Source organism: Ranitomeya imitator, chromosome 4 (genome assembly GCF_032444005.1).
Source record: "Ranitomeya imitator isolate aRanImi1 chromosome 4, aRanImi1.pri, whole genome shotgun sequence".
Lineage (NCBI taxonomy): Eukaryota > Metazoa > Chordata > Amphibia > Anura > Dendrobatidae > Ranitomeya > Ranitomeya imitator.
Genome location: NC_091285.1, coordinates 691,778,147 through 691,803,685, shown reverse-complemented (window position 1 = coordinate 691,803,685; position 25,539 = coordinate 691,778,147). Strand labels below are relative to the sequence as shown.

Sequence of the window (25,539 nt, the reverse complement as noted above, 5' to 3'; positions counted from 1 at the left end):
TTCCCTAACTAAGGGGGTGATGAAGGGGGGTTTGATTTACTTTTCTAGCGGGTTTTCTAGCGGGTTTTCTAGCGGATTTTTATGATTGGCAGCCGTCACACACTAAAAGACTCTTTTTATTGCAAAAAATATTATTTGCGTTACCACATTTTGAGACCTATAATTTTTCCATATTTTGGGCTATAGAGTGATGTGAGGTCTTGTTTTTTGCGGGACGAGTTGACGTTTTTATTGGTAACATTTTCGGGCACGTGACATTTTTTTTATCGTTTTTTATTCTGATTTTTGTGACCAAAACCCAGCTATTCATGAATTTCTTTTGGGGGGGGAGGGGCATTTATACCGTTCCGCATTTGGTAAGATGGATAAAGCAGTTTTATTCTTTGGGTCAGTACGTTTACAGCAATACCTCATTTATATCATTTTTTTATGTTTTGGCGCTTTTTATACGATAAAAACTATTTTATAGAAAAAATAATAATTTTCCCGTCTCCCATGACAGCACACCTGAGAGAGGGATCCGCCCAGTCGGGACAGGAAACCTACTGAAATAAAAGGGCGGTACCTCTCCCTCGCTTCAGTTGGGTTTCATGTCCTGATGGGAACCCTTGTGTTGGAATCACCGCGGTATTTTTATTTTTTGATTGAAGATCCACTTACCCACTCCCGTCCCGGTACTGGAAGAGCAGGCAGGACGCCTGTGCTGTGGATATTTTGGAAGGGTTTTAATACTGACCGCTTAGTATTCTGTCCTATCCTTTCCTATTTAGCTAGAGTGGCCTCTTTTGCTAAATCCTGTTTTCTGCCTGCGTGTGTCTTTCCTCTCCTACTCACAGTCAATATTCGTGGGGGGCTGCCTATCCTTTGGGGTTCTGCTCTGAGGCAAGGTAGAATTCCTATTTCCATCTATAGGGGTATTTAGTCCTCCGGCTGTGTCGAGGTGTCTAGGGTTTGTTAGGCATACCCCACGGCTACTTCTAGTTGCGGTGTTAGTTTAGGATTTGCGGTCAGTACAATTTCCACCTACTCCAGAGAAAGTTTCATGCGGCTCCAAGATCACCGGATCATAACAGTACAACTGGCCAATAATGAGTTAAATGCATCTCAGAAGAAGGGAAGAAAGGTGTTGAGCCATTTTTTTTTCTGCAGTCTGCTTTGTCTTCTCTTCCCTCTTTTTCTCTGGGTGGCTGAGGAGTCTTGTGCTAGCATGGATGTTCAGGAATTAGCTTCTCGTGTAGACCAGCCTTTAAGGGGCATTGATGCTACACCTTTGGCTAAAAATAAGCCCCAGTTTTGGACACAGGTGAGATAATAAAAAAAATTCCACCATCTAACTAAAGACGTGGAACGTATATCTGCAACTCCTGAGAATCCAACAAGACTGAGAAAATACTGACACAATCTAAGCTGGACAAGAAAAAACAAATGATTAGCACTGAATTATCAAGCACACAGCATGTGTGCCACAGAAACAAAACCAGACACTTAGCTGAATTGGCAGCAAGGCAGGAGGAACCAGACAGAGGTCCAACACCTCCCAACAACCATGGACAACTGGCAAGGACTTAATGAATCCTGCACACCTAAATACCCCAGTCAGAACTGCAATCACCAGATACACCTGACCAGGACTGCAACCCAGGGACAACTGCATTACCACCTACAACCACCGGAGGGAACCCAAAAGCAGAATTCACAACATACGTGGGCTGGGCAATATACTACGTGGGCTGGGCAATATACTACATGAGCTGTGCAATATACTACATGAGCTGGGCAATATACTACATGGGCTGGGCAATATACTACATGGGCTGGGCAATATACTACATGGGCTGGGCAATATACTACATGAGCTGGGCAATATACTACATGGACTGGGCAACATACTACATGGGCTGGGCAATATACTACATGAGCTGGGCAATATACTACGTGGGCTGCGCTATACACTACGTGGGCTGAGCTATACACTACGTGGGCTGCGCTATACACTACGTGGGCTGCGCTATACACTACGTGGGCTGCGCAATATACTACGTGGACTGCGCAATATACTACGTGGACTGCGCAATGTAGTACGTGGGCTGCGCAATGTAGTACGTGGGCTGCGCAATGTAGTACGTGGGCTGCGCAATGTACTACGTGGGCTGCGCAATGTACGACGTGGGCTGCGCAATGTACGACGTGGGCTGCGCAATGTACGACGTGGGCTGCGCAATGTACGACGTGGGCTGCGCAATGTACGACGTGGGCTGCGCAATGTACTACGTGGGCTGCGCAATGTACTACGTGGGCTGCGCAATGTACTACGTGGGCTGCGCAATGTACTACGTGGGCTGCGCAATGTACTACGTGGGCTGCGCAATATACAACGTGGGCTGCGCAATATACAACGTGGGCTGTGCTATACACTACACATACATATTCTAGAATACCCGATGCGTTAGAATTGGGCCACCATCTAGTATGTATATATATATATATATATTTCAGTTTGTCTTAATTTTTTTCTTAAGGTTTCCACATTAGAGAGTTGGAGACTGAATTTCACCGTTTATGGAAAAACATCTAATGTGTATGTGGGCCTCCTCGACAGAAAGATTGGTCACGTTGAATTTAATTGACCGATCATTTTATTCTACCAGGACATAGGTTGCCACCAGAGGTGTGGGCCAATGGCTTACATTCTTTTAGATATTGAAAATGCTTATTTATGGGGGGAGTAAGAAGAAGGGTTTGGCCTGTAGCTATTGAAGGTGTGTTGCCCCTTTAAGCGATAGTTAGCCCATTCAGACTTCCTTTATCGGGAAAAGAAGAGCAAGGGTTCCAAGGACAGTGATATGTTTTATGCAATTGTCATATTCAGCATTCATGGAGACAGTCTCTAATTCTGTTGATGAGACAGTCCTTTTATAAAGCTCGGTGTAGACAGGGTGGGCCCCATCCTTTTTTAGCTGCAGCAGAAGAGGTATCCATTTTTTTCCCAGCTGGTAATTGTCATTGTCATATTTAGGTGTCAGGATGCCTGCTGGGTCCCTGCGATGGGGCGGTCCTCTTCTGCTCAGTTGCCCGCTCTGTCCTGTCTGCTGCACCATTGATTTTTATTGCTAGTATTAGGATGGAGATGGCATCAATAGAGGATTTGCTTGGAAGCTGCTACAAAACGCAGGCAGACAGAGCAGGCCTTTCGAGCTGGTGCAGTCCCTGGAATGAAAAAATAAGAAGGACTGGGAGACCTGGAGTAAAATGTAGATAAGGGGATCTGCAGGGGGAAAGGGGTGTCAGAATATATGGGGCTATGCAAAAACATGGATAAGAAGAGGCTGGAAAGGACACTGTTTAAGAGGTAAGACCTTCCCTAAATTGTTATGAGAAGAGGATTCCTGACCCTTAGTAATTGTATGTGCATTCTAGATGGATGGCTTAGAGCAGAGGTGTCAAACTGCATTCCTCGAGGGCCGCCAACAGGTCATGTTTTCAGGATTTCCTTAGCATTCCACAAGGTGCTGGAATCATTCTGTGCAGGTGATTAAATTATCACCTGTGCAATACAAGGAAATCCTGAAAACATGACCTGTTGGCGGCCCTCGAGGAATGCAGTTTGACACCTCTGGCTTAGAGGGCAATTCCACCAGTAACTGCTTTTGAATGTTGCATTCTTGTTGCCAGTGGTGGACATAGATTTGCTTTATATGTGCAACAAAATAACTCGGTTGTCATACTATGTTATACCTTGTAGAAATATATAAAGGTGAAAGACCCACCCCCGCTTACAGCTAGATAGATGACTTAATCCACAAGTAATTGCTTTTATTCTGGCATGGTCTTTACTAGGAGTGGGAACAGCATTTGCTGTAGAGATGCCACAAATAGCTTTTAAGGGGCCTCCATTCCTCTTCCATCCTTATTAACGATTGTAAAGGTGGAAGACCCACCTCCACTTAGAGCTAAATTGCTAGTTTAAAAGACAAATCCACTAACAATGTCTTTTTATTGTCATCTGCGCTTTACTACAAATGAATGCAAATTGGCTGTATAGGTGGCACAGAATAGCTTTCCCAATTACTTTCCATGTAATTGATTTCTATAAAGGTGGAAGACCCAACCCTGCTTAGTGCTACAGTATTATCTATATAAAGCTTAAAGGCAAATCAACTAGTAATCAGATACTGCTGTTTTCCAGGTATGAGTACAGAACATACTGTAAACATGCCACAAAATAACTCCTATAGGGGTCATTATTTTCCTTGAACCCTCATAAAGTATATAAACACTGAAGACCCACCCCTGCTTAGAGTTCAATAGTTTAAATATCAGATCCACCAGTAATTGCTTTTTATTGTGGCATACCGCTTGTCAGGATTGGGAACACAGCTTGTTGCATAGATGCGGAAAAGTAGGTTGTATGGGAGTTGTCTTTCTATAATGTTAATGACCCACCCCCGCTTAACAGGTAGATATTGTAGATAGCTTAAAGTGCAAGTCAACTATTAGTTGCTTTTTAATGTTATATGCTCAATACCAGGAGTGGGGACAGAAATTGCAGTACAGACAACACAACATATAATCTGTGTTGGTTGTCAGTCTGCTTCTACGCTTATGGAAGTCTATAAAAGTGTAAAACTTGCCCCTGGTTAGAGCTGGAGCAACATATTACAGCATTAGAAAGTAATGGCTATTAAATGTCACATGTTCTTTGCACTTTGTCTATAGGTCCAAGAAAATAGAGCCTAAAGGGGTCATCATTCTGCTTAGAACCTCCAACACCCACCCTCACTCAGAGTTTTCCTAAATCTTTTAAAGTGCTAGTCTTCTAGTAATTGATCTTTAATGTTGCAGACTCTTGAACAGCAGAAGTACTGAAATAACTATATAGATGACACAAAATCACATTGTCACTGCCTCTTCCTCCCTAATGGTCTCTAAAAGTAGAAGACCCACCCATGCTTAGAGCTATATAGATATCTTAAAGGGAAAGTCTACTAGTAAAACTGGAACAGAAAAGCAATAATACATTTTTTTTCTTTTTTAATAGCTGTTGTTAATCCCTTTTCCTCTCGTATAAGTCTATGAAAATGGAAGGCCCACCCCTGCGTAAAGCTGGTTAAAATTGTGCCAGACTTTTTTTTTGCTGTAGACGTTGAGTCATTTTGGTCCCTATTTCTTCATATAGTCATATATTTCTACTGATAAATACCCATGGAAACATTTCTTCCCATTGATAATTTTTCAACCTTTTGCTGTAAGCAGGTGTTGGTCGTATTCATCAGGGCCCTTCTTGATAATCTTCCTGTTTGTGATGTAGTATTCTCCGCTCGCTTACATCCTTTAATGAAATCTTAATTTACACAGAGGACGGATGCCGGTGGGATCTCTTGTGTATTATTAGATCAGCCTGTTTCCAGCAGATTAAGATGAATGACGAGGATGCTTGGAAATGGTATGCGTTATTGGGACTGGAAATGAATTAGCTTATAAAGTAAACTAATTTATTCCCATCCCAAAGTTTTTGGATTCTGTTTGCCTTTTTTAAATAAAAATTACCCTCCGATCACTTGACCCAAGGGTCGCTGAAAGGACATAGAACCATCACCAAGCACTTTTATCTTGTGTGACAGTACTTGGTCCTCTATCCACGTACATTGTCACCTTTTCACTCCATCTTCTTACTCTTTTAGTGCCCGGTTGGAAGTAAAACTTGGACGTTCAGAAAGCTTAAGGCTATGCACACTTTTCGGATTCTGTTGCGGATTTTTCCGCAGCGGATTTGATGAAATCCGCAGTGCAAAATGTACTGCGGATTTATTGCGGTTTTTTGTGCGGTTTCCACTGCGGTTTTAGACACCTGCGGTTTTTTAACATGGAGCAGGTGCCAAACCGCTGCGGATTCCGCACAAAGAATTGACATGCTGCGGAATGAAAACCGCTGCGTTTCCGCGCGTTTTTTTCCGCGCGTTTTTTTCCGCGCGTTTTTTTCCGCGCGTTTTTTTCCGCAGCATGTGCACAGTGTTTTTTGTTTTCCATAGGTTAACATTGTACTGTACACCACATGGAAAACTGCTGCGGATCCGCACCATCCAAACCGCAAAGTGTGCACATAGCCTAAAAGGATGGGAAGAGCTGAAGAAATCCCACAAAGCTGACAACATTCCTCGCTCCCGTAGTGATGTGGACATGGATGCTGCGGCTGAAGTGACGAGACTGCATCAGTCCGCATCATCTTCAGCGTCCAGCCTGTCCACAAGGTGAGGACCTCTTTCTTACAATGCACTTTTTCTCTTGATGCAGCTGCTCCAGAACTGTTCTTCCTACTATAAATCAAAAGGAAGCGACTGATGTAGGCACCCATTTTTGGAGGCGATCACCCGAATTGAACACACATGCAAAAATGTTTTAGAGTGCTTTTACATTGCATTTAGGCACCCGTTCAGTGGTTCATATCAGGGCTTACTTCCGAACCCCTCGCAAAACGGGATTCCGACATATGGGCCAACTGGGCCGTAGACTATAAAGCTGCCGACAGAGTGAACGAGCACCAATTTCGGGTGTGTAGGCCTACTGGAGTCGGACACTCAGACGTAGTAGATTTCTTCTGGGTGTCTACCTCCAGTAGGCATACACTCCTGAAACCATTCCTGCAGAACGCACGTTCACGGTGTTGTCACCATTATAGTCTATGCTATTGTGTGCGCATATGTCCAAATCCCTTTTTGCAAGGGGTTCGAACTCAAGCCTCTACAGGGCACACTGAACGATTGCCTAAATGCATTGTGAAAGCACCCTAACTCTTTCCTCTGTCTTCTCTCCATATCAGTCAATCATGTGTATGCTCCTCTTACAGCATCAGCTTACTCCATCCTTCCCATTGAGAGTACATGCACACTCAGCCGAACTAAGCGTACATGTCTAAATGGGGTCAGAAAGAATGGTTGTCTAAGATTTATGGGCTTGCTGCTTTTCCTTTTTGAGCTGATCAAGTCCAATTGGATTTTCACAAATTCTCTTTATGTAACAGGTCTTTGGATAACCCAACACCACCGTACACCCCCAAGTTGAGCCGCAGGTGAGGAAGAGCTGTTTTTATGGGGTTACCTCTTGTTAGTTGGGGGTGAGTTGTAGGACCAATATATTTTTGTTGGATGAACTCTGTTGACCATAATGTAGGGTGAGGTGATTGTTGTTGGTAGGAAGTCTTGGATTGGTAAACCCAAGTGGAACCATTACCAGTCGAGCACTGACTAAGCTGTATTATTCTAGGAGTATGGAGTCTCCAAATATGATCTTTAGTGATGAATCTTTGCTGGCCAATCTACAAGAAGATGATTTGGGGCATATGTCTGACCCTGAACCTGATGCCCAGAATTGGCAACATACCGTAGGCAGAGAGGTGGCTCAACATCTTAGTGCAAAGGAGAGGGCACGCCAGGAAGTGATACATGGTGGGTACCTGTACAGAGAACATTGACATTTTAGGACCTACTTCTAATTCTTATGGTTGTTCACTTCTCCTCCTCAGAGCTATTTATGACAGAAGCCTCTCATCTCAGGGTCCTTCGAGTTCTCGATCACATCTTCTACCAGAGGATGCGCAAGGAGAACCTTCTGTCCACCGAGGAACTTTTGCTCATGTTTCCCAATCTCCCCGAGCTGATTGAGATTCACAGTAAGGATTTATTGACCTGATTTGCAGGGAAATTAAGACTGATTCTAGTTTCTTACATTCTCCCCCACTTTCTTATTGCAGATTATTTAGTAGAACTCATTAAGAGGGTGAGGGAGGAAGGGCCAGTGGTTAAAGAGATTGGTGACCTCATGTTGTCCCGGGTGAGTATCGTTGCCTAAAATTGGTCATTTTTTAACTGATCAGCGCAGCAATTCTCTCAAACAGGCTTGTACATTAATGGATAGATTGCTGTTGCCTATGGCCAAGACGTTTTTTGATATCTGGTGGAGGGAAATTTGGGAATGGACCAGACTTTGCACAGAATAGTGATTGTATGACTGCCTATAAATCTATACTAGTCATCAACATAGAGGAAAAGATTTTAGCACAATTGTCGTCTAAGTCAAAAGGTGATATGGTTGTGTCTTATCGCCCCTGTGGAGAACTTACGATTTCCTGAACATTCCTTGAGATGGTGCAACGGTAGCTGTAAAATGCGCCAAATTCAGGAAGATGTGCTTGCCCCAATGAGTTTAGCACATCTTGATCATGTGCACTGTTCTTCAAGACTGTAGTAAAAAAATCCAGTCTTGATGAATCCACTCATACGAGTCCATATTTAGTCTTGGAGGAGAGTAGCGCTTGGGTTGGGTTGAAAGTTGAATGGACCCAGCTTTGGTTTTTATAAGGCTGCAATGGAAATCACCATGGTGGAGGGGCAGTATTAAGTAATTTATGGACCTCTCTATAAAGAATTTACATTGATTTTTATAAGGTCTGCATACATTCATTTAGGACAGTTCACAGAAAGTTTTCTTATTCTTCTGTTGTATAAGTGTTGAGCATCCCGTAAGAGTTTCATGTATTAGGATGTTGCTACTTACAGAAGTGTGACTTTACTTCACTGAATAGACCAAGACAATGGTAATTGCTCATTAATTTTCTTATTCTCCACTATTTTTCAGTTTGATGGGGCCGCAGGAGAAGAAGTGAGCCAAGAAACCGCCAAGTTCTGCTCATGCCAGACGATCGCGCTCGATCTTATTAAAATAAAAAAGCGTAAAGAAGCTCGGTTCAACCTTTTCATGCAGGTGCGGCCCATCTGAGAGCAAGCTGCTTCCTTGTCCATATTCCTTCCAGATCTTCAATAATCATTCATCCAATCATCCATACATCCATCTATCAATCCATATTCCCCATCTATCCGTATATACATCCATCATAATCCTTTTGACTCTCTCCTTGCCCATGCTGTAGGAAGCGGAGAGCAGCCCTCAGTGCCGAAGACTTCAGCTGAAAGACCTAATAGTATCAGAGATGCAGAGATTGACGAAATACCCATTGCTTTTGGAGAATATTATTAAACACACGGATGGTAAGAAAATAAAATTAAAGGCAAAACAAAAAGCAAAAGCATTCGACTTCTTGCAACCTTCCTACTAGGGAATCTGGTTAATATCACTGTGGTCTTTAACTAAACTCCCCACCCCGCAAAATTCTTTCTTTCCAATTCCCCACCGTTCCTCCTTAGTGAGGCACAGCTCCCATTCTAGTCACTTTGTATCACCTTATGGTAAGGATGGAGCATGGTCAAAGTGGTAACCGACACTTCACTGCATCTGTTTAGCTGTAGAGGCAGACCCACGTCCCCATTGGAAGAGGAAGCAAAGAGACCCATGCCCTGCAGATGAAATTATGGACCGGTTTTTTTTAATTAACCCCTTCTATCCCCCTCACTTAGGGGCGAGACCTCTTGTTTTGTTTGAAATGCGCACATTCATGCCTTTCAGTTCTTTTGCAGCCGGCACACCAGAATATGAAAAGCTTTGCCACAGTTGGAGTAGATGTAAAGACATCCTGAAATTCGTGAACGAGGCAGTGAAGCAGCGAGATAACGAATATCGGTTGGGGGAATACCAGAAACGCTTGGATTCCACCTCCCTGGAGAGAAGTAATAACCCTGTGGCTGCAGAATTTAAGGTGACCATGGGTGAAATCTGTGGCATAGAAGGACTTGTGGCATAGAGAAATGTATAATGTAAATGTAAATGACCTTTTCCTATTCAACAGAACTTGGACCTGACGACGAGGCGAATGATTCATGAAGGATCTCTAACATGGAAGATAACAAAAGATGAAACAATCGGTAAGAAATTTGTTTTGGTCGTCAAACTAAGGGTTGGTCAATAAATCTCATTGGCCTTGAAAACATGAACTCATCTATGGTCCCATCTCTGTTTGATATTGAGTATGCTCTAAGATCCTTGTCGGACCATTCCCCTCTAATGTTCCGGATCAGGCAGATCCCATGGGCATTAGACAATCCCTTGAGTGGAAAATTAATCCTTTCTGGCTTAAACTAATTACCATAATTGTGAGGACGTTCTGAGGAAATTGGTTTTTTTTTTTTACATTCGTGAGGGTCGGCTCCAAATAATGTTATGTTTTACCATGAAGGCTTTTCTGAGGGGGGCTACTTATTAGAGAAATGAAGACCGTTAAAGATAATTCGTGGAAAAGGTGTATAGAATTGGAAGATAGTCAGGGAGATTGAGCAAATGTATATTCTAAACAAATGTCCTGAGAGTTTGGCACAGTGGAAGGATACTCAAAAGCTGCTACGATTTTTCCAGCCGGAGCAAGTGGACAACAAATATATGTTTTTAAAGCAGCAGTATTATTAGGAGTATTATTAGGAGGGAGAGACAACTGGTCGTCTACTAACTTAGCTAAAGCGCAAAGAGAAAACTCTTACATATATAGCTTAAAGGACAATGGGGGAAATATTAGAAGTATATTACATTGGATTTACTCTAGGTTATACTCATCTAGAGTAAATTATTCACAAGAGAAGCTACTGGACTATCTGGGTAGGGTGGGTCTACCGGTTCTGCGGGACAAGAATAGGGAAGCTCTAGAGTTCAATTTCTTTTGAAGAAGTGCAGCAGGTGATGGGAAAGAAGCCTAATCACAAGGCCCCAGGGTCAGATGGCCAGCCAATAGAACTCTATAAGTGATTTGAGGAAGTGTTGGCGCAAAAATACCTAGATATGATTATGATACAGGAAAGATATATATATCTTGGTAACGTGTTAGCCAGAGGATAGAAAAATATTTAAAATTGAGAGTCCTCAGTGGTTGATACCTTTTAATGGCTAACTGAAAAGATGGTAACAAATTGCAAGCTTTCGAGACTACTCGGGTCCCTTCATCAGGCGTAGACTAATACGAATTCTGAAGAATCGCATATTTATGCACAAGACAGCCCCCCAAAAATGCCATAGATAAGACAGGTGACGTGAATCAGAACTACCATTATAAACAGTTGTGTCCATAAATATTGGAACAGTTCATAGATATGCAGTGTGAATGTTTTATTGTCCTCTGATTGGGGTCTGGTTCTATGTTATGATGACCCACATGGTCTGAGGAGCAAATTCCTTAGTTGATGTAAAAAGACATAAATCCACGTGGCACATTCATGCCTGCACTGAGTGTGTCAAAGGTCATCATCAGCTTATATTCCCAGACTCTTCTGTCTCTCTGATATTTGAAGTTACCTTTTAATACAAGTAATTTCATGTCCATAATGCTGGGATCTTAGAGAATATATAAAGATCACAGATGGCTTCCAGAGCCCGTATTGCGTCTCTTAGTTGCAATTATTTGGTAATTACAGTTTTTCCAGTTTTATTCCGGGGGTCTGTCTTTTCCACACCAAATCTCTAAAGATGTTGTGCATTTTCCTAAACCATTATTTAGAAATCCTGACAGGTGAGTTTTGCACAACGTACAAAATGCATGGCATTAAGCACATCTTGATGAGGATGTGGGTAACATTTCTACAGAGGAATAGGAAGACGTGCTGGAATCTCCAGGGTTGCTTTCAATAAACATGATGCAGAGAAGGTCTCAGCTGTTTCTAGTTCATAGAGTTTATAGGAACCCCAAGGTATTGTATAGAATGGGCCTAAAGATGGATGACTGTTGTCCGCGTTGCAGGGAACAAAACGCGGACTTGATGCACATGCTTTGGTCATGCCCGAGACTGGTGGGACATTGTAGGTGGTTGGTAGATTAATAGTGAAGTACTCTACCAGATTAGAAAATCTATAGCCACACACTGGCTGGCAACCAGACCTACTTGTTTACAAGAAGTGGTCCAAGCTCTCAACTCTACTATCTTAATGAAAGAAAAGGGTTTATATCAAGAGCGGGGCGGTTGGTAAATTTGGTAAAGTATGAGGAGACTGGATCAGGTGCGCAGCTGTGATTTCGGAGGAGCTGGCTAGAGACGTCTTATTTAGTGTACTGATCCTGCAAATTATGATTACCACCTGTCTGGGAAGTAGGATAATGTATTTGACTAATTGTTTAAGAGTAACACCTACCGTATATCAGCATGGGTATGGTTTTATTGTAATACACATGGTGGGGGAGGGTGGATGTTAGTTCTGGGTTGGGAAGGGGAGAACTATATTGTGGATATTTGAATCTCATTGAAAGAATAATTGGTTTATATGGGTACTATTGCTATATATGTACTGTATGATGTCATGTAAAATATTCTACTGTAAATTGTTTGTCGTTCAATAAAAGTTTATTACTTAAAAAAACAAGCCCTCGCATGGCTATGATGATAGAAATATGCAAAAGTTACAGCTCTTCAAAGAAAGAGTGGAAAGGACGAAAGCACAAAAATGAAAAATTGTTGCGTCCTTAAGGGGTTAAACTAGTTGGTAATCTGGGATATGGTCAATAAGCCATTGTCCAATAACTAATATGTGTGGTCTTTGTTCTTGTCCCACAGATCTGCATGTTCTTCTCTTGGAAGATCTTTTAGTTCTGCTTCAGAAAAAAGACGAGAAGCTGGTGCTTAAGTGTCGCAGCAAGACCTCAGTGGTGTCTTCCGATACTAAGCAAACATTCAGTCCTGTTATCAAGCTGAACTCTGTTCTGGTCCGATCAGTAGCCACAGGTGAGGACTCGATAAGGTATGAAGGAAGATGATCCATGGGAGATGTTGAGCTCCTATTTGGATACGTTATTGTTGTGTTGAGAATTGACACTGGACATTAATGAACTAAGGGGGTATTCCCATCTTGCACTTGTCATATACTCTGCCACAAAGGTCTTAGATGGGAATTGCCCTTTAATGACCAGATATGTTGTAGCAATTTTGTAATGGATAACAGCTCCCTTGACAGTCTATTGATCATAGTTTGTGTTGTTGTCTTTTTTTCCTTTGACAGATAAGAGAGCCTTCTTCATTATTTGCCCATCTGAACATGGGCCCGAGATCTATGAGTTGGTGGCACTGATATCTTCTGAGAAAAACACGTAAGTCTTGCTGTAGAAGGTGTTGTCAGATGGGATGTATTTTCGTATCTAGCTTTTTATGACCTCCCATATTTCCAATAGGTGGAAAGACCTACTTGAAGAAGCTGCCAAAAGTGCCACGAGACATCCACCTACCTTTATAAAACTGAGCACTCAGAGCGTAGTCCATTCCGGGACACCTTCTAAGAGGTGAGGTCAAATATTGTCCATCTTGGTGTCTTTTACTCATGTCTGATATACAATTGGATCAAGGTAGTTTTCTTAAAGAAATATCTAAACTTACTGGATGTAACATTGTCCCTCTGTCTTCTGCAGTTCGGTGTTACAGGATGCAATCCCAAATTTATTGTCCGAAGCAAGTATGAGAACCAACAGTGAAGACCTCACAATTGGTGAATTGTGTTCTTTGCTAGATAATCTCATCTATTCGATTTTTCCTCCATAATTTCAAGAGAGACCAAATAATTTCATGTGATCTCTTGCTTGATGCTCTGTCCCTGCAGATGAGAATCAAGGAGAGTTCCTGGGACACTCTCATAAGAGTGAGGTTCTTCTAGAAGAATCGGAAAGCCTAGAAGAAGATGAAGCACAGACTCCTACACAATTGCCATTTCCATCTCAAGTGGAAGATACAGGAGTGGGTTTGGAGGACCGGTCTTATCCCACTTACCTCGCCTACCAGTGGCCTTCAGTGAGTGAAGGTTTGGCAAAATCTGCACTGGAAGATGGTAAGATATAAACTTGTTCATATTTTGGTCACTTGGTTGTAGTTGATCTGCTGAGACTTCTGTTTTGTAATATTGGTCTAGTGTAGGCTTTAGGTTCACTGACCATTATAGTTTGACCCTTGATTGAAATTAATCTCTCTTTAGTCCAGAATCTCCGTCAGCTGATTCTACGGAGGCTTCTCCCCATGAGACATTCGGATCATTCAGAGGATGACCACACGCCTACGCCTTCAGTGTCTGATGGGGCAGGGTACCCATGTGAGATGGTGACAGAATCTGTAACAGATACTCTAGATGATGGTCTGGGAGAAGTGTCATCGCAATGCTCTAGTATTGCAGAAAGCAGTGGGACTGCGGAGGATTTCGCTTATCGGCACAAGCGGCAAGGTTCAAAAGATGCAGAGGATACTATGTGGGATATGGTCGATAGCCACTTAAAAGGGAGTTCTGAACTTGAGAACCAAAATGATTAATCACATACAAATTCTGAGCACCATAGTAGTAAAGCATACAAAGTAGTGAGAAAAGGTCATCGATTTCACAGTCTGTCATGAATGTGGGTCAAAGAAACAAATTAGATGGCTCTGATTACTTGATCTTCTGATACCATTAATGTTCTCAACGATGGCTTACATTTGGGCTACAGATTATATGTATAATTTAGAACAAGCTGCCTTGCAGTTGAGGGGTCTATTTGGTGCTTTAGTTTACCTTTCCTTCATGTTTGGTAGCAAACTTTCATGTTGAAGGCTTCACTTGTGATCTGTGCTCAGTCAGTGCTGGAAGCTGAAGGCGAGGGACCTGACCAGACACCGGGAATGTAAGTATGTAGTGTTTGTCTTTTTTCACATTTACAATGGTAACCAGGGTAAACATCGGGTTACTAAGCGCGGCCCTGCACTTAGTAACTCGATGTTTACCCTGGTTACCCGGGGACTTCAGGATCGTTGGTCGCTGGAGAGCTGTCTGTGTGACAGCTCTCCAGCGACCAAACAGCGACGCTGCAGCGATCGACATCGTTGTCGGTATCGCTGCAGCGATCGACATCGTTGTCGGTATCGCTGCAGCGTCGCTTAGTGTGACGGTACCTTTAGACTATGCTGAATTCTGGTGGGACATTTCAAAGCCCTGTTCTTGAGATTGGTGGGGATCCAATCGATGGGATCCTTTGGATAGATGAGAACTTGTGGTGATGGAATAATGGTGCTTTCACATTGCATTTTGTTATATGCTCAGTGGCTCAGTTGGGTCATAGATCTGAACCCTCTGCAAAATGGGATTTGAGAGTATGTGCCGACTGGGCCATAGACTATGACGGTGCTAGCAGAGCAAACGTGCTCTCTACCGTGCATCATTTTCGGTCGTGTACACCTTCTGGAGACAGACAAACCAGATGCAGGCTACCATGTCTGAATGTCTGCCTCCAGTAGGCGTACACGCCCGAGAATGATGCACTTCAGAGAGCAAGTTCGCTCTGCCAGCACCATCATAGTCTATGGCTCCATTGGCGCATACGTCCAAATCCCGTTTTGTGGGGCTTTGGACATATACCTTGACGGGGCCATCAAGCGTGTAACTAAACGTAACTAACCATTTATCACCTGTCCAAGGAATCCCATCAGTCAGACTCCCACCCATCCTGAGAATAGGGCTCTAAAATGTCCCAGCAAAGTAGAGAATATGCCTAGCAGGCGCACCAACACTTGATGGAGCTAGCCAAGTACATGATTTTCCTCTTAACCAAAATGTGGCAAACAAATCTCTTAAAGGGATTGTACATGATTATAAGAACAAGGTTGGCCAATCCCTTTATTCAAATGATTGTGATCACTCTGGCACAGACAGCAGCTTCACCATGGGGGATCTATTGGGGGTGTTTGTAAGTCCTACATTTATGAGGAATGTAATAATTACCTTTTTGCCTTCTCGCCAGGGTGAGGAGACGGTAACTAACCTCCACAATGAGCCATTCCTCCTGAGAATTGTCAATCAGAATTGCACACTAACGATCTGTCAGCTGATTTTCTGTTTTACCTTCTAAAGTTTATTTTTGTTTTGTCTTTTCACCATATTCCCCCTTCCTTTTTATTTTCCTTTTCTTTTATTTCCTTTTTTTTTTCTTTTTAAATTCTGGTGTCTTCTGTACAGGTGAGGTGGTGGGCAGTAATGATGTCATACCGTTGCCAGACAGCAGCCAATCAGAAAGAGTGTTGCAGGAAGCTGGCGGCGGGACGGTTTTAGATGGTAAATCTTTTTTTGCGTTGTAAGAATTTACAGAAGAACAGCAGTCAGCCCTAATCACTGAGATGAGAAAACGCTATCTTCTCACCATCATGGCACAATGGCATCACCCTTCTCCAAAAAGAAAAAAAAAATACCCCAAATTTCTCATGTTAATATATCTAAGGCTAGTTTCACATTTGCGTTTTTTGCCGCTGTGTTTTAATGCATAAAAACGCATGCGTTTTTTCCCCTATATTTAACATTAAAAACGCATGCGTTTTTTTGTATGCGTTTTGCCGCGTTTTACGACGCATGCGTCGTTTCTATGCTTGCGTTTTGTTGCGGAAATGCAACATGTAGTAATTTCTAGAGGCGTTTTTTTACCGCAAAAAAAGCATGCGTTTTTTGCGGCAAAAAAAAGTATTGCTGTCTATGTAAACGCATGCGTTTTTAAGCACATGCATTTGGTTGCGTTTTTTTAACGCATGCGTTTCCATAGAGAAAAACAAGTCTACACACTGATAAGCCACCCCCCACCATCAAGGTGATAAAGGGATCCTAACCCTAGGGATCCAAACCCTAACCCTAGGGATCCAAACCCTAACCCTAGGGATCCAAACCCTAACCCTAGGGATCCAAACCCTAACCCTAGCCATTTCTATTTATAGTAGGTTTTCTAGTTGATTTTTATGATTGGCAGCTGTCACTAAAGATGCCAAAAAATATTTTTTGCGTTACCACATTTTGAGAGCTACAATTTTTCCATATTTTGGTCCACAGAGTCATGTCACACGCCCTCTGTAGTCCCATTGGCGGTGTCTGGATCTTGATTTTTCTCTTGTGAAATTTCTCATCATGCGTACCAAAAACGCAAACGCAGGAAAAACGCATGTAAATGCATAAAAACGCCGCATTTTTTTAACTGCATGTGAAAACGCATGCGTCTAAAAAACGCAGTGTTTGTATGCGTTTACATGCGTTTTTTTCACCACCTGCGTTTGCGTTTTTTTCACCACCTGCGTTTGCGTTTTAAAGCTGCGTTTTTAAACGCAAATGTGAAACTAACCTATGACTGATAAAGTAAGATTCCCTCATCTGTATGATGATCAACAACATATTGAAGGTGGCATTTTAGATCTTGGGGTTTGAAAAAGTCTACTAATTGGTGATGGAGTGTATTTTAGACCACTGGCTTGAAAAAGTCTATTTGTTGGATGTGGAACATATTTTAGAAGCTGGTATTTTAGATCGCAGGGTTGTCTGAGTCTACTTGTTGCTTGTGAAACATATAAGAAATTATTTATAGTCCACTGTCTCCTGATGTAATAGATTTTGACTACAGAAGCCTTAAAATTAATCCAATTTATTCTCAATCTTGACTGTGGTCTAAGCAACTAGACTTTCAAACATATGGACCACGAGATTTTACTAGCGTCAGAAGATGATAAATCTGGTGGACCACATTATTGGAGGTCTGGTTGCTGGGGCCACCACAAATGTCCAAATTAATCTGGATCCGTCTTAAGCCCTCTGTAGCAAAGAGACCAACACTATTTCCTAGAAAAATCAAACTCCAGGCATCCACAGTAACAAAAGAGGCTATATTGGGAACACACTTGTAAATTGTAGACCTCTAAAGCATTTGTGATCCCAAATACATTCAGAAGAGTGAGACTGCTTTTGAAAGAAAATAACCCTAATTTTTCTAATTCTCTTTCTTTAATGAAGCCTAATTTTTTGGCATCTTCTCTATATTCCTGGGGGGTCAAAGATGAAGAACCTTCCCTCTGTTGATTTGACACTCGTTTTTGTAAAGTCATCATTCCTTGGTGCATCTATCTAATGCTTTAATGTTTTATTTTTGTTCTTTGGGATTTATGAAAGTTCCGTTGAAACTATTTTATCAGAAAATTTTCTTTTTTAAATGGCATTTTCTTTTTTAAAAATATTTTCATTCAAATTTTGAAGAATGGTGTATTTCATGTTCTCACCCGCACAACTTCTTTGAAACCCTATAGTATAAGTCTGAAGTTTTCTTGATGCCTCTTGGTTTTTAATGGTGGTAATTTAATTGTGGTTTTAGACTGTGGCTTTTTGGGTCGGGTAATTTGTATTTTGATTTGCATACTATTTTATAGCAGGAAAAAACATTCTGATTGCATGGTTGTCTTGGATGTTATGTTTCTTTTTTTTTGTGGAGGATTGGGATATTTAGAAGTATCTTTATATTTGATCAATGATGGCAACCATTCTAGATAACTCATTGGTCTGCTTCCAAAAACTCAAATGAACCAATTTGAAATACAAAGGAGGACCAAGGTCTTCTTGAAAGGTAACCAAACTTTTTGATATGGTATACCCACTATCTATCTAGTAGAGTTGATCGGTGGGGTTTGAGTCCTGAGACGCCCACAGATTTCAAAAGTAAAGGGGCAGAAGTGTTCAAACTGATATTTGGAGCGTGGGCCTATCGCAATACTACGATACAATACTTTGATAAAAGGATTATCTGAGTAATACTGCCCTACTTTTTTGCAGTCTTTGTTAGTTCTAAGACCCAAATAACTTCCGGTCAAAAACAATGAATGGTGGTTACAACAAAGTTCTTTAAAAATAAAAGAACAAAGTTTTGTCACTTTTTATGTAAGCTTCAAGGGTGATGCCTCATAACATTTTGCTTATCCAGCTAGCTCATTTTATTTCATTTTTAAACTTCTTTCCGCATTCTTCTTGAGGTCTTTTCTTTGAACCTCATAACCCCCTGTGTTTCCTTCATATTAACATCTCTGAATGCACTATTAGTTCAGCCAAATCTAATCTGCTAATCCATTGGTTTGAAAGCTCAAAACCACATGGCCAGAGAGAAGTCATCTCATCCACTAGACCCTCGCTTACAAAGTGGTTTGATATTGACTTCTCACCAATGTAACTGCATGTACTTGAGTTTTTTCCTATGTTAAAATTCCCTTTTCCATAACATTATTTTCTCCACTCTACACATTAGGAAATATGTTTTATGTGGTAATGCCAACTGTATCGCCATTACAAGAACCCGAGGAAGAGCCCCAGCGACCTTCAGAATTGAGTCGGTACAGAGAACCAGAAGGAAGCCCAAATTTGACAAAATTGGACAACAATATAGAAAATGGCAACCTACCAGCTCAAAGTATAGAAAGCAAAGCGTCTGGCTCTGACTTGCCACCTAGTTTGGTTATTCAAGATGTTGATACGATCTTCAGAACAATTGAGCAGCTAACAGTCATATTACACAGGTTGCAGGTGAGATGACGCCCCCTACAAATAGATGAGTGAATCGTGGGTACGGTATGATCTAGATAATGTAAAGAGTCTTAAGGTACCATCACATTTAGCGACGCTCCAGCGATATAGACAACGATCCGACCTAAACTTGATCGCTGGAGCGTCGCTGTTAGGTCGCTGTAGAGATGTCAAACACAGCAACTCCAGAACGATGCAGGAGCGATCCAGTGACGTACTTATCGTTCTCGCTGGTTGTTAGCTCCGTGAAAAAACATTGCAGGCATCGTTGCTTTTGATGTCAAACATGACGAATCACGCCGACCTGACGACCAAATAAAGTTCTGGACTTTCAGCTACGACCAGCGATGTAACAGCAGGATCCTGATCGCTGCTGCGTGTCAAACACAACGAGATCGCTATCCAGGACGCTGCAACGTCACGGATCGTTGTCGTTCTCGTTGTAAAGTTGCTCAGTGTGAAGGTACCTTTACAGAAATGGAAATGTCCTCCTTGTTGGACATTAATTTGGATGGAGACTCGTGTGTCTCTTGACAAACTGAAATCCATGAGAGAATTTAGCTCTGCCTTACTAGATTGCATAAGACCCGGTCGGCTGCCAAACGTGGGCTTCTATACCCTGAAGTATTTGATACAAATTTCAACATGCTCAGTTGGTCATGTTCTGAACATTGTTGTTACCATACATGTATACAAACAACTTGGATGGGCACGAATAATTTTTTTTACTATTCATATTCTGTGATCCTAAATACCACAATTTTTTGATATGGCATTTTCAGATGCGCATCATTATTAGTTTGCTTCTTCCCAAAATAGACTTTGGATCAGAATTCTCTTAGTCTCTCAAATTCTCCATGGTTCAGTCAGAATTCGAGAAAAATGCCAACCCTTTCAGCAGAGCTCAGAAAGCGTGGTTGCTCCAACGATCTTTTCCACGAGTAAGTGTCACAAATGTGAAATATGTGGTCTCCCTTCTTATTAGGAGGTGGAGTCGGCACATCATGAGCTCTTAAGGTCTCTGAAGGATAAAACCACTGAAGATGCATCTCAGGAGCCTGAAACGGTGATGGTTGAGGACAACAAGCAACCAGAAGTACACCACAAGTCCGCTGTTAATAGTAGTTCTCTCAGCATTTCGGTGTCCCTTCATCGAGATAGTAAGTAGCATCTACTCTGGTGGCTTTCTTTGAATTAGAAAACATGGACTTGATAGTTTTGTCGAATTTATGAAGTGTTGACCATACTATGTTGTTCCTTGTGGGTTAGGAGATGTCCCCCAGAGGAGCAATCTGGTCTCCTGAAATGCTATTTTCATGTCAAACATTTATGGCTTAGCCATACCTATCTTGAGAATATGTCCTCTGGCCTCAGGAAATGGAGAGGTGCCTGCTTGCTTGGCTATTTTTGGAGAGACAAAATGGGGGTCAGGGTATCTAATTTTTTTATATACAGTGGGTATGGAAAGTATTCAGGCCCCTTTAAATTTTTCACTGTTTGTTTCATTGCAGCCATTTGATAAATTCAAGAAAGTTCATTTTTTCTCATTATAATGTACACTCTGCACCCCATCTTGACAGAAAAAAACAAATGTAGTAGGAAGTTTTGCAAATTTTATTATAAAAAAGAAAAACTGAAATATCACACTGTCATAAGTATTCAGACCCTTTGCTCAGTATTGAGTAGAAGCACCTTTTGAGCTAGTACAGCCATGAGTCTTCTTGGGAATGATGCAACAAATTTTTTACACCTGGATTTGGGGATCCTCTGCTATTATTCCTTGAAAATCCTCTCTAGTTCCTTCAGGTTGGATGGTGAATGTTGGTGGACAGCCATTTGTAGGTCTCTCCAGAGATGCTCAATTGGGTTTAGGTCAGGGCTCTGGCTGGGCCAGTAGAGAATGGTCACAGAGTTGAAGACACTCCTTTTGTTATTATAGCTGTGCTTAGGCTCATTGTCTTGTTGGAATTTGAACCTTCGGCCAAGTCTGAGGTCCAGAGCACTCTGGAATAGGTTTTCATCCAGGATATCTCTGTACTTGCCGCATTCATGTTTCCTTCAATGACAACCAGTCATCCTGTCCCTACAGCTGAAGAACACCCCCATAGCATGATGCTGCAACCACCATGTTTCACTGTTGGGATTGTATTGGGCAGGTGATGAGCAGTGCTGGTTTTCTCCACACATACTGCTTAGAATTATCACCAAAAATGTCTATCTTCCTCTCATCAGACCAGAGAATCTTATTTCTCATAGTCTGGGAGTCCTTCATATGTTTTTTAGCAATCTCTATGCGGGCTTTCATATGTCTTGCACTGAGGAGAGGCTTCCGTCGGGTCACTCTGCCATAAAGGCCTGACTGGTGGAGGGCTGCATTGATAGTTGACTTTGTAGAACTCTCTCCCATCTCCCTACTGCATTTCTGGAGCTCAGCTAGAGTGGTCTTGGGGTTCTTCTTTACCAATCTCACGAAGTGTCTTCTCCCACGATTGCTCAGTTTGCATGGGCGGCCAGGTCTAGGAAGACTTCTGGAAAACAAACTAATCACCAGAGCTATGGATATACCATGGAAGGCCAGACAAGGTGGTATAGTTCAAGATAAATATCTTTATTTACTAGTAACAGTACAGGAAAATATTAAGAATTTAAAATGTGAACAAACGTGTGCGCGTATCAGGACGATTCACATAGCATAATAAAAATCAATACAGAATATGAACCTATATATGTCCTAAAATAGGATATAACAAGTTTACTTATATAAGTAAAATATCAATCCCAGATTGGGTATAGAGGATCCCAAAAAAATTCCTCCAAATGAGCAACTTTAAAAAAAAATGGTGACCATTAAGTGAAAACAAATATATAAACGTGCCATATACAAAATTATTTTTTTTTAAAAAGTAAATGAATAGTGCAGCAACACAGAGGGTCACAATTATATGCAATCCTATATATGATTTGAAAAGTGCTGTGGGCAGTGATCAAAAAGGGAGAAACTCATTATAGAGAGCCACAAATACATACCATCCTCCATACAATTAAGTGCAATGAACGAAGAGGAAAAAGCCCTTTATAGAGAGTCACAGATATATGCAATCCTCCATTCAAAAAAGTGCTATGTGCAATAAACAAATAGGAAGAAACTCAGGGGGATTATTACCATGCGGTGCCACTCTGTCCTGAAAACGCACACACCCCGACGCGCGTTTCGGAACAAAGCTCCTACATCAGGGGGCCGTATATGTATGTATATATATATATGTGTGTGTATATATATATATATATATATATATATGTGTGTGTATATATATATATATATATATATATATATATATATATATATATATATATACACATATACACATATACAGGGGTTGGACAAAATAATGGAAACACCTGGAAACATCACAAAAGTTAGTTTAATATGGTGTAGGTCCACCTTTTACCTTTCATACAGGGTGTCAATTGTTTCCAAAGGAATTTTAGCCCATTCTGCAGTTAAAACCCCTCCAATCTAACTTGAGTCTCTAAAATCAACCATAAATGCTCAATAATGTTGAGGTCTGGGGATTGTGGGGGCCAGATGAGATGCTCAACTTCATTAGAATGTTCCTCGTGCCATGCTTTAACGATTCTAGCTGTATGATTTGGTGCATTATCATCCTGAAAGATGGCGTTCCCCTCCACCATGTTTTATGGTTGGGAGAAGGCAGCCTGGATGAAATGCTTCTTTCGGTTGTCTCCAAGCGTACACTTGGCCGGAGGTTGGAAATAGGGTAAACGATGATTCGTCTGAGAATATCGCGTTTCCACTGCTCGAGGGACCAATTCTGGAGGTTTCTACACCACACTAAACGCTTGGAAACATTTGTCATTGAGAGCATAGGTTTTCTAATTGCAGCTCTTCCGTGGAATGCAGATTTGTGCAGCTCCCGACGAACAGCTTTTATGGAAACTGGGTTCTGTTGGTGTTCATTGAGCTCAGTAGTGATTTTCGGAGCCGTGGTCTTGCGATCCTCTCTCACAATTCGCATTAGAGTCCGAAGGTCTCTCTGTCGACTTTGACTTTCGGCCGGACCTGTGCTTTGCTGCGGACGTTTTTCCTTCTCTTTCAAACACAGTTATTACTTTGGAGACAGTACCTCTTGGCATGCCAAGCATTCGGGCACTGTCTGTTACACTAGCGCCTGCCATATGAGCACCAACAATTTGGCCTCTTTGAAAATCCGAGAGGTCGGCCATTGGTATCGGGTTCTCATCAATGTTATTACAATTATGCAAAACAAACTGTTAATTTACATACACATATCACATAACACAAATAATCAACTACAAAACATTACCATATGTCACTGTTTGCATGTTTATCACATGTTCGAAGATTATGATGCCAAAACGTTAGGTGTTTCCATTATTTTGTCCAACCCCTATATATATATATATATATATATATATATATATATATATATATATATATATATATATATATATATATATATATAGTTTTTTTTTACATAATAAAATGTAATACAGACATCTAAACTCAAAATGCAATAGTACCATAAAATAAAGGATGAAAAAGAAAATGAAAAACTGCCATTCACTGCAGTCAAACCATTGCTATAACCTCCCCATATTTTGGGACAACAGAAACAGATTCTGAAGCCCATTCTAATACTTTCAGTATTAATTTGTTGATTTTAAACCTCAAAACTACTATACAGTAAATTAAAAAAAAAAAATAAATTGTATATTGTACTTAATAAAACAAACAAGACAACATTTTAGAAAAAAAATCTAAAAATAAAATGCAAAGTTAAGTACAAAATATAAAGTATAAATATAAGAGGTAAAAAAATATTATACTCACCCAGGGGTGGTCCCGCTGCGGTCCGGTCTGATCGGCGTCTCAGGCCCGGTTCCGGTACCTCCCATCTTCATACGATGACATCCTCTTCTTTGCTTCCTGCCGCGGCTCCTGCGCAGGCGTACTGATCTGTCCTGTTGAGGGCAGAGCAAAGTACTGCAGTGCGCAGGCGCCAGGAAAGGTCAGAGGGGCCCAGCACCTGTGCACTGCAGTACTGTGCTCTGCCCTAAACAGGGCAGACAAAGTACGCCTGCGCTGGAACCGCTGCAGGAAGACAAGAGGAAGACATCGTAAGAAGATGGGAGACCCCGGACCGGACCGTGACGCCCATCGGACCGCATCGGGACCGCCCCTGGGTGAGTATAATCTAATCTGTTTTTCTTATCTTTCAGGATACATCGAGGGCTAATCTACAGCATTACAGAATGCTGTAGATAAGCCCCTGATGCCGGTGGCCTTAGCTTATAGGCCAATTTTGGAGTGACAGATTCCCTTTAAATGGAATCTGTTAGCAGTTTTTTCTGTGTAATCTGAGAGAAGTGTAATAGAGGGCAAGAGACCCTGATTCCAGCGACATATCACTTATTGGGTGGCTTGATGCAGTTTTGATAGAATCCCAGTTTTATCTGCTGTAGGTGCAGAAGTGGCCTGAATGTGGAGCTGTTTATAACCCCGCCCACACCACTGATTAGCTGCTTCCCATGCACGTTGTTACCAATCAGTGATGGGGGCAGGGTTACACAGACTAACCGGACAGGCCTGCATGAGACACCTAGTCCAGCAGTGATGATCTGCTGATGATAAAACCCTGATTGTATTGAAACTACAGCAAACAGCCTAATAAGTGACACATTAGTGGAATCAGATTCTCTTCCTCTACATTATGTTTCTCTCAGATTAAATACCAAAAACTTAATAAATTCCCTCTAAGGTTGTTATTTAATTCCATTCCGTAAGTCTAAATCAATTTTTTTTTAATTTTCTTTGTGTGACAGCTGTAATCTGTATTTTTTTTTTCCTTGTAGCCCTTACAGATCCACGTGATGATGCTTTAAATCTAACCATGGGCCTTTAACCTGCTGCCTAGATGCCAAAAAAAAAATAAAAAATCACTAGGGTCTTTACCACTACTGTTCAACCTCTTGTCTGTCCAGAATTGTATACAAGGGGGTCGGCAACATGGCACGAAGCTGCCCAAACATGGCTGCCGCCTGAGGACATGGGAACTTTACGGAAGAGGTTATGATTGGACTGCGATAAAAAAAACAAGAACTGACAAGGAGGGGAAAAAATTCTATCTTCTTGGGTAATCTTTCTATGTTTTGGTTTTTAAATGTTTTTAAATTTGTATAGTGTGTGGTCTAAGGACTTGTTACTAATAAAAATGTGTTATTTGGTGATCCCTGCGTTTATGCATGTTTCTTTCTCTGTGT

General features: G+C 41.5%; 1 protein-coding gene across 1 annotated transcript; it reads left to right on the top strand.

Annotated features, from left to right (window-relative positions):
• The first annotated feature begins 6,035 nt into the window (after positions 1 to 6,035).
• On the top strand, positions 6,036 to 25,278 carry LOC138674366 (rho guanine nucleotide exchange factor 11-like). Its single transcript, XM_069762216.1, has 19 exons — positions 6,036 to 6,248; positions 7,019 to 7,066; positions 7,261 to 7,442; positions 7,520 to 7,666; positions 7,748 to 7,827; positions 8,632 to 8,757; positions 8,924 to 9,041; positions 9,468 to 9,646; positions 9,737 to 9,812; positions 12,477 to 12,644; positions 12,919 to 13,006; positions 13,088 to 13,195; positions 13,322 to 13,398; positions 13,510 to 13,734; positions 13,879 to 14,121; positions 15,883 to 15,978; positions 18,962 to 19,236; positions 20,222 to 20,396; positions 25,132 to 25,278. Exons 1-19 carry the CDS (start codon positions 6,178 to 6,180, stop codon positions 25,179 to 25,181), a joined length of 2,532 nt encoding a protein of 843 aa, XP_069618317.1. The 5' UTR covers positions 6,036 to 6,177; the 3' UTR covers positions 25,182 to 25,278.
• The last annotated feature ends 261 nt before the right edge of the window (positions 25,279 to 25,539 follow it).

What these genes read in the sequence shown, in the direction of transcription:
- LOC138674366 (XM_069762216.1), top strand. Translation starts at nt 6,178, where the DNA reads ATGGATGCTGCGGCTGAAGTGACGAGACTGCATCAGTCCGCATCATCT. An exon ending in ACCCCCAAGTTGAGCCGCAG is followed by an intron (nt 7,067 to 7,260) that starts GTGAGGAAGAGC and finishes GTATTATTCTAG; the next exon opens with GAGTATGGAGTCTCCAAATA. An exon ending in CGGCGGGACGGTTTTAGATG is followed by an intron (nt 15,979 to 18,961) that starts GTAAATCTTTTT and finishes TCTACACATTAG; the next exon opens with GAAATATGTTTTATGTGGTA.